Source organism: Podarcis bocagei, assembly GCF_964188305.1.
Source record: "Podarcis bocagei genome assembly, chromosome: 13".
Taxonomy (NCBI): Eukaryota; Metazoa; Chordata; class Lepidosauria; order Squamata; family Lacertidae; genus Podarcis; species Podarcis bocagei.
The window spans coordinates 4175655-4185716 of record NC_138138.1 but is presented as its reverse complement, the minus strand read 5'-3'; the positions used below and the strand labels follow the sequence as shown (position 1 = coordinate 4185716).

General features: G+C 42.9%; 1 protein-coding gene across 19 annotated transcripts in view; it reads right to left on the bottom strand.

Moving 5' to 3' along the window:
- The window catches only part of LOC308572470 (poly(rC)-binding protein 3-like), a 191057-nt gene that overhangs the window by 11178 nt on the left and 169817 nt on the right, over nt 1–10062 (bottom strand). For 17 of the 19 annotated variants that reach the window (XM_081168569.1, XM_081168572.1, XM_081168582.1 and 14 more), the window contains one exon: nt 7583–7752. In XM_081168569.1, coding sequence (XP_081024695.1) covers nt 7583–7752 — 170 coding nt within the window. Of the gene's footprint in view, nt 1–4983; nt 6347–7582; nt 7753–10062 lie in introns of those variants that run through there. The other 2 variants (XM_081168575.1, XM_081168574.1) reach the window with 2 other exon arrangements.

Below are 10062 nucleotides of genomic sequence, written 5' to 3'. Positions count from 1 at the left end.
CCACTGTAGTGTGAAGAGCTTTGGTAGGAAGAAAAAACCGACCATATTTCCATGTACATGGAACATCCAAGAGGTATTCCCTGGGCTTTTGGGGTCTGTGTCATAGACAATTAAGCTTGGGATTTAGTCTAATATGGCAGATAAGGATCATTAACATTTGTATTTAGAGTAGACATGATAAAGCCCCAATTAAACATTTTAAGCCCCACTGATTTCAGTGGAAGAGATTTAAGTGCTTGCTGAACTCTTAAAATTGCAATCAACGTTCATAACTTTGGCTGTATCACAGAGATTTTGTTAACAGTATGTCACTTCCTTGATTAAAGTTACCAGGTTTCCGTCATCTCTTCTTGAAAGGAGAGTTAGTATAGAAAAGATGACTAATGGGTTTGTAATGGAGTGTCACTTAAGGCCTGGTGCTGTGTGGGAAAATGATTGCTTGTACATAAGAGCATGAGCAGAGTTCTTATTATTGCAGAGTGATTTTACAGCACGAGATATTGCTAAGAGCATGATGAGCACGTGAACACCTCATGCTAGACTAATGATTGGCTCACGTAGCATAACACTCTCTTTGTCTGTGGGCAAAAGCAAGGTGTGACTACCTTTGGACTCCACGTTGTTTCTCATCGTTCAGCGCTCACCACGCGTCCTTCATCCTTTTTTATGATCCCGGTGAGTGCTGATAAGTCCGTAACGTAGTCCAGAATCACTCACGCGGGGTACCAAGGGAGCACTCACCGGGATCCATAGCGGATGAAAGACGCGTGGTGAGCGCTGAACGATGAGAAACAACGTGGAGTCCAAAGGTAGTCACACGGGGCACCAAATGTCGAGAACCAGCTCGACATCAGTAAGAAAATCAGTCTCACACCAAGATGACTTGAAGAAAAAGCTTTGGCTTTTGCCGTGCAATGTTTATTGTGTCCAGTGAAAATAATTCATCCTCTCTCCTCCAGCACAGCGCTTGTTCTGCCTGGTACTCAAAAGTAACAAATCAAAGGAATGTAACCTTGCTTTTGCCCACAGACAAAGAGAGTGTTATGCTACGTGAGCCAATCATTAGTCTAGCATGAGGTGTTCACGTGCTCATCATGCTCTTAGCAATATCTCGTGCTGTAAAATCACTCTGCAATAATAAGAACTCTGCTCATGCTCTTATGTACAAGCAATCATTTTCCCACAGTGCTGGAAGCTGTTGCATCACCAACTGATCTGTCAGGAATATTGACATCTGGGTGAGGCACCTTATGACACACTGTGTGTGTGTATCACTCCCAGTACATTTTCAGAGAATGATTCTGGGAACCGTTGTCCAGGCCTTTGCAGGCTGGCTAAGGAAATATTTTATATACAGGCATACATCAAAAAATTATTCTGGGAGCTTCAACCCCAGAGGAGTAAACACTTGGGAAGTGTTAGAACTGTTCCCTCTCACAAAGAGGTGAGCGCTAGCAGCATTTATGGTCAAAGAGCAGGAGACTCCACTTTTCTGGGGGGTTTTTTGGTAACATTTGTAAAGACCCTGAGTTTCATAGAAAGCAACTCCAGCTACAAAAGTGAAGCGATGGACATGAACACTTTCAGTCAGCCTTATTGAAAAACAATACTTATTAGACTGCATTCCTTTTAGTTAGAGCAGTCAGTGGGATTACACCACAATTGTCTATATGAGAATTTAGTTGAATTACTCGCTGAGGAAAGATAAACAATGGGACATTTCTCCCTTTCCGATCTAAACTTGGCTGAATAATCTCGTTAGGTAATGATCATGTGGGATATTTTACAAAATGCTTGCATAGCTTTAACATACATATTTGTGGCTTTACAGTTATATTTTGGATTTATTCTGAAATAGATCTAAGCAGCTGACATTTTGGAAAATCAACATTTGCTGCTTTTGTATTATTCCAGTCCCATATAACATAGTTTGTTTGCCGTCACTGTGAACAGTCACTGTGAACTAGATGTTCAGCTCGGCATTTGAAGAATTCCAGAAGAATGTCCGTGTTAATTTGTAGTAGCAAATACATATAAAGAACTGTGGCCCATTAGAGCATGACAGGAGACTCCTTCTCATGTATCACCACTCACCTGTATTAAATATTCTGTAAACCAAATTAGAATTTGGATTAGGTTGGTAAAATCCAAGGCAAGACCTTGAAAGTTCAGACAAATCCCTCTCAGGGTATGATGGGATAATGGAATTCATTGCACATTATTCCACCATCAATCAGAGCATGCCTAGTCCCTTACAGGACCTTGTGTCATATCAATATGTCTCTGGGAATGGTGCCTGCTTCAGAAGGAAAACGGCAGTATTTTCTCTGTATTTCCAATCCAGCTGCATTTCAGTTGCAGCTCAATATGATGTACTCACTCTCTGCAACCTGGCAGCAGAGAATTAACAGAGATCTAGCTTAGTCTAAAAAACTATTTGTTTAGGATATCTTCCATGCAAACATGCAGTCTTATGAACTTCTATGGATTCTAGCCAGAAAGGTTTATAAACTTTGACATGGGCATTAATGCAGCAGAAAAGCTTGATGCAAACCCGGCATGAGCCATTCTACACAGATAAGCCCCCTTTTCCTCTCTCCTCTTCTTAAAGGGGAGGGCATTTAAAGTCTGAACCTGGTTTGATATTCTGCTTCAATGTGCTAGCTGATTTGTACAAAACTATTTTTTCTGTATTTAGACAAAATGTAAAATGACCAATACAATGAGAAGAAGTGGATGAGGGAGGAGAATGAGTGGAGCACAGGAGCTTGAGATTTGCTGTGGCCTGGTCTCGTGGCGCTGCCTCCTGGTTTAGCGCAGGGATGGCTCACCTCCAAATGTATGTTGGACTACTGTTGCCATCACCCCCGACAACAGGGCTGATGGGAGCTGGAGTCCAAAGGACAGCTGGAGATCCCCCTTCCCTTATCTTAACTGGGACAAAGAAAGCATGAAAAAGGCCACAGCATTTCACAGCCTCTTCTCATAGAAAATGTGCACTGGTTGAAAGAAATACGTTGAATGCAATATCCTGCTTTGCACAGAATCTGCACAGAATTTTTCATATTAGAAAATACTTTTCTTCCTTTGACCCTGCACTCTTTTGTTCCTTGGGACGCCACTGGAGGGTGAAAGGATGGAGAGGGAGATTCAAACTCAGAAGGAGGGCAGGAAAAGGTGTGGTGCTGGAGGAAGGCATGACTCTGGAGGAAGCCCCCCAGCAAGCCCTCAGACCAGGGAGAAAATATGCCAGCAGGTAGTTAATTTTCCTTCCCTTGTTTGCAATGGAAGGGAAATTGTGAAAGAAAGAAAACACTGGAAAAAGGACGGAGGAGCCGAAGAGCACTCCTTTCCCCCTTACTGCACTTCCACCCTGCTGGCAAGAGCCCAGGAGGGCACTGGAGAAGGTGGCTCAGTCGCCTTTGATTCTCTCTGTCCCACCTTAGGATTGCAGCCTTAGCCTAGGGCAGAACAGAAATTTGTCCTCCTTCTCTTGCATCATGCTGAACTGGCAGGATGTGGGAGGAACACTCTTGCCCTTCTCTGTCCCTATATCTCTATTTTTAAAAACCGTTTGCACCCCCTGGTTTGGGGAGATAGGGAAGGCTATGGATCCCCCAGACCTGCCCCACAGCCCCTTTTTAGCCCTTCTGGTGTCAGAGCTCTGATACTGATTCTGGCCAGAACTGTGGATGCTGCTGTGGTGGAAGGGAGGGACAATCTGGATCTCCTTCTCTGAGACTGAAGCTCCAAGACCCTCCCAGAAGCCAAAGGACTTCAGGCTCAAGGATATAATTCTAGGCCTATTACTTTTATTATATAATATTTTTTTCAATGGAAGTTGCCTTGTGAAGGCTATGGCCTGAAAGATGATCCAAAACCAAATAAATGTCCTTGGAAGTATGTCCTATTGAACTTACTTCTGAATAAATTTCCACAGGATAAAGTTGCAAGTTATGGTGTTGACATGTTTATGAATGATATTATGTTTTCAACCAAAAGCAACAATTTCCTGTCTGAAAATACTTAATGTGAAAAATAAATGGATAAATAAATATCCTGATTGTGTGTGTGGATATGTGTGAGTATGCTTATACACACACACACGCCTACACAGCACTGAGCTCAGGGTAGCTGCCCCAAAATGGAAATCCTTGAGTTTCTGTTTTGTTCTCTGTGACATGTAGAAGGTACCTAATGTCCTCATGTCCTTATGCGTGCAGTGGGTGTACAGGATGTGGCCAAGCACACCCAGATAGATAGAGAGATAGATATTTTTTAAAAAAACAGGGATCAAGGTAAGCAGAAAGAGAGAAACACAGGCAGAATATAAAGACTGGAATGGATCTGCAGCTTCTGCCTGCGACTGTCTCTGGAAGCCGTGGTGGGTGACTGGCTCCAGCGCAGGCAGTAAGGGAGGAAGAGAGACTCCCTCCTTTGCAGACAAAAGGCGCTGAGCCACTCCAGCCTTTTCCTTCTGCCGCCACCTGTCTCTGTCTGAGCTCCGGTTGCCACCTTTTGTGGAGAGAGCTCTGTAGGGTGAGGGGCTGCTTTTGTGGCAAGCAAGTAAAAAGGGGAGGGGTCATCCTGTCCCCGGCCCTCCAGATCTGGCACAGGTATTTTTATTGGAAGGAAAAATCTCCTGTTTTGGCTTCTTGCCCACACTTGCCGTAGTTGTTTGATTAGCATTTTGTCTCTATATCTCTTCTTCGATCTCCTTGTCATTCTCCCCTCCCCATTCTCTTCATTTAAATCAATGAATGAATGAAATTCCCTGGGTGCGCACCCTAATGAAATGTGCTGTCTATAATGCTGTGTCTTTCTGTGCACTGGTTGGTGCTGGTGGCCAAATGCTTAGTGGGATGACATCAAGCCATGGGTAAGTTGCATTCTATGCTATGGAGGCAGACAACTCCCAGTGTTGTCAGAGATGCCGATGAGAAAGGAGATGTAGAATGAAGAAAAAAACAGCGAAGGAGAAGCTGGCAATACACTGAAACATGTTATTTCACATGGCTGTGAGCTGCATTTATCATTTTGTTTCGTTTAAATGTTACAGAAAACATAAGGAACGTAAACACAGGTCCTAGAGACTCAAACTGGCCCCTAACAACTTCCTATCAGGTCCCCAGCATAATTCACAATCCCAAGCATTTCAGATACATTGTAGAATAATAGCAAACGGCTCTTTGCCACCAGTCTCAGTGTGAATAACAGAATATTTCTGAGAGTCCATCCTTTGCTTTGCTTGATACCTTCAGACACAACCAAGGAACTCTTTACATTAAAAAGTCCTTGGACTCAGACTCTGGATTTTATGGTACATAAAAAGGGAAGAGTCTGCCAAAGTCTGTTGCTGCTCACATTAGGAAGGCAAGAGTTAAATAGCTCTTAGCCTTTGCTTCAGCTTGCACTGGAGTAGTTCAGTAGGTCAGATTAACATTGCTTGACCATCAGACCCTGCTCAATTCAAAATAAGCTGTGTTAAAAATTAGCTGTCAAGCTGAGATGTGTGTTTTTAGGTTTTATCTGAGAATAACTGAATGCTTTATACGCCAGTCTTCACTGTGGCTGCTTTTAAGCTTCTCACCTTCCCATGGTGAAGCCACTGCAAATCACTACAGTAATATTCACAGCTCATGCAGTCTGTTGAGACTCCCAATATAGGGCTTGCAACTGGCATGACTCCTTTGATTACAGAGCGCTTCCAAACTCCCAACCACTTGCTCCCAACATTTTCTCCATGAGCAAAAAACATGCTCAGTGCCACATTCAAGCTGCCAAATTGGAAAGACCCCATTCTTTTGCCTCTGTAAATTCAGAATGTATTTTACTTACATATCCTCTTTATTTATAAATCATAGCCATTTTATGAAGATACATTTGCCACATAAGTAATATGTACATAAGATACATGTTTAAAAACAGAAGGTGACTGTTACAAAGCCCACCTAGAAATTCAACAAAAGAAACCACCTTCTGGTTCTACAGTATCCGTAGTGTAGGGTTGCGGAGCAGATGTCTTCTTTGCCAAAGGGCGTTAAATGATCTCTTAAATTCCATTCCATGAAAACATCAAAAGAACCATGAGAGTTCACAAGATTTTCTAAGTGAATCAGGTAAGGGTTTGTTCACTAGAATAAACATTATTTGGTGAGCAGCAAGCTGCAACTCCATTAATAAGTGTTTTATTTTATTTGCATGCTTTAGCTGTCCAGAAGATCTTAAATTGTTATCTTCAGAGATCCAGATGCATGCCATGTGGTGTTTGTACAACTAAAAATGAAGGGGTCTACTCTCATCTCGATGTGTGGGGGATCCCTGAACACCAAGAGAAGAACAGATCCTTAAGGGTTAAAGGAGGGAACACATGTTTATTTGGTCACAGGGCTTAAGGTACTGATTTATATTCATTATATAGACGGCTGACTGCAATACTGGAAAACGTTTTTGAATTTGGAAACTGACAAGCACATTTATCTGACTTCTAGTTTTGCTTTGATTTTTGAACCTGGCAGAAGAGTAGTACACATACTTTTGCCATAAAAGTAAGCCTATGCAGATTGTTCCATTTACTGTCAGGTCTATGGGTGGCCCACAGAACTGACAGACAAATATTTGGCTGCCCAAAAAGATCCAGAAGGCCCCCCCCCCAGGATCTCTTACTAAATGGCTCATAGTGTTGCCAGAACAGCACTTTGAGTGGGCTGCGCAAATCAAGAGTCCACTCTGAGCGATGCACAAATCAAGACCCAATTTTGAAAGGAATCATAGGGCACATACATACACCCTAAAAAATATTAGGTACCCCCCCAAAAAAATACTGTGTGTCCTCAGTGATGCTTTGAATTGTGTATGCAAAAGTTGAAAGAGAGGTTTGTCTGATGTGAGAAATGCTTAATCTTCTGAGTGAATACATACAACAACGTATTTCTGAGATGGTAGCTTGACGTGAGAAAGGATATTTTAGAAAAACGGTACATATTTTAATTCTCTCTGCTGACATGATTTAGTAGTAGAGTTGGACAGTATAATATTCAGTATATTTTCTTCCAGTGCTCAGAAGTACGAGCTGAGAATCAAATCAAGAATTTTTGCAAAATTAGAATGCCATGGGAAGCAGACACTCCAACCCGGAGTCAGGGGTAGGGCTCCATGCCATGTGCCATTTTCCTCTTTTAAATCCAATCCCTCTTTGAAATCAAATATATGTTTAATATTATACAATTGAAGCAACTTCTAGCTAGCAAATTATATCAGCTTTGCTTTCTGATTAATGACTGTTTCTATTTTGGACAGCAGAATCGTTCAGCATAGGAAGCAGCCAGTTTTGCAAAAGACATTGTCTTCCAAGCATTAGAACAAGACTGGTTGTAGGTTACACAGATAGGCATAAATATCCTTTTTTATAAAAAATAATAATAATCAGGTAATGTTACTAAAAAGGCTAGTTTGGGCTGATTTACTGATCCACATGGTTACAGTTGTTGTGGTGGTGCAGGACTGAACCAGGGCAGTTGCACCCAGCTACTAGGAAGCACAGTGGACTTCAAGAAGAACCTTGCTTACAAAACGAACTTACCTTGCATTAATGAGGTACTGTGCTAGGCTGATGTTTGCAGGGGATCCTGTGATTGTTACTTGTCGTTCTGCTGAGCCTTCTGTGGCATTTGCAATCTTGATCTGCGCTCCTGACATTTGCCTGATTTCATTTATCTTACTGCCTTGTCTGCCAATGATGCAACCTATTAGCTAAAATAGGACAGAAACAGAGTTTAGGGCAAGAGATGGAAGCAAAAAAAATCTTCTCACAGCAAACAGGGGGTTATAATCCAAGCTGCAATCCAAGCGACTAAGCCTACGATAAGATGACCTTAGGCAGCAGAGCCAAGCACCACTAAAGGGCAGACAGTGGTTAATTTCACTAGAAATTATATTTTTCTACTATTATGTAGCCATTTTCCACCCCAAGCACCAAAATATCTTGGGTCAGATCTGGATTCACTGGTCTTTGTCAAGGGGCATAGATATCTAAAAACTGAACAAAATAGCTTTAAGCCTGCAGGGATTGCTTTTCAAGCTATTGTATTTTAGCCTCTTCATTTTTTTCACTGACTAGGACACAGCAGGATGGCATGTGTAAGATACTTCTCAAAGCATCTTGTACATCAATTGTTGCTGGCATCAATTTTCTCGAGAGACAATGGAGTGTGCCTACCGGGGTGAAGTTTTCAACCACTGTGGTAGCACCAAAGTGTGTATGGAGGTTGCAGGCTACCAAGACAACAAGACCCTCCTCTTGGCCTTGCTGATGTGGTCAGCAAGGAAAGTAGAGCAGTATGCGTGACACCAGCTTGGCTGCAGGAGTAGGCAGAAGGAGGTGTACAAGGCGCCATCTAACAATCTTAAGGTCTCCACTCCAGATTTGTGTAAGGTTTACTCTTTAGACTTTTCTTTTCCTGAAGACATCCCATAAGGCAGGGGAGGTTTAGGACCAAAGTTTTCTTTCTCCTAGATGGGCTACCTTCCCAGGTGGACGAGCCCCACCTGCCCCTCATTTCCCCTTCAGGACCTGCAGAAACTGCCTTCTTGACTGTTGGACCCACTCTTGGTCTCGTCTGTTCAATCCACCAGAGCCTGTCTTTGCATGCAGCGGAAGTCCCTAGCTCACCAAGGGTTTGAGACCCATCGACTCCCCTTACCTGGCTTAGCTGGCCAGTCAAAGCTGTTCCTGGGATTGTGGCCGCTGTCACATGCTGACAGCTTCTAGGAGCCACAGGTGACAGCTGAGTGCAGGGTGGGGACCAAAGGTGGGCAAACTACCCAAGAAGGAACATGACGTGTCCCCCACCAGAGGTACTACCCCTTCCCTAACACCCCTAATAGCTCTATATAAATAAAGACAGGAATTCAAATGAAAATGCTATTAAGTGGTTAACTTATGCAAAATAAGGTTAGCAATAAAGGTTGCCAACTTTTTTCCTAACCAGGTTCCTACATCTTTAATGGGGTTGCCAGTGTTTACTGGTCGTTGCTGCTGATCTTCCTGGGTCATAGGGTGACATTAGCGGGGGACTCACATTGGCTCCCTTGCCCTACTCTCACTCCAGCTGATTTATGCACATTGTAAAAGGCGCAGGAGCCACCCAGGCTGCAAGTTTTCAAGAATTGACTAATCTAGCCTTAAAGGCTGCAATAGAAAAAGAGGAAATCCAGTTGATAAAGAATGCACTAACCTCCCTAATCTCCCACACTTTCCCCTGAAGGCTCTTTTGCGCATTAAAAGCTGCCCATTAGAAAACCACCACTGTGTCCCTCAGAGATATTTCCTCCTCCCCTGCATGCCTCTCAAATTATCCTCCTTTTTCTCCACTGTAACTCCTTTCATACCTTCATTTCAGTGTATCTGAAGAAGTGTGCATGCACACGAAAGCTCATACCAAGAACTAACTTAGTTGGTCTTTAAGGTGCTACAGGAAGGAATTTTTTTATTTTTCCTTTCACACCTAACTTCTATGTCCTGACCTACCTGAATTGTAAACACTTCAAGGTTTACAGCTGGTTTGGTCTGACAGTACTTTCATATCTCAGACCACTTCATAAACACTCACAACTATCACCTCCAAAGTGTTTTTTCTTCTTAAGTTGATCTCTAAAAATTTTGTGTGGATTTTAAAGGATATATTCCAATTTGTCTTTAAACACAAGGAAATGGGATGGAAATAGATGGTATTTTTCATGACGCACCAGCCCAACACAGGTTTTGTTACTGGGTCACCCCTGGTAAAGGGTGGCCTGGGATGGAGAGGCAATCAGTCATCAGTGACGAAAGCAGATCAAGGAGTATGCACAGACTTATGCACAGTTTAGGGGCATGCACCCACTCACCCTGAACAAGCTGAACATCACACACCTGAGCAGACAAACCTCCTATTATCAGTACCTCTACCTTGTCTGGATTAAGCTTTGATTTATTGGGTTACATCTAGTATCACTGACAGTGGCGTAGCGTGGGGGGTGCAGGGGGGCCGGCCGCACCGGGTGCAACATCTGGGGGTTAGG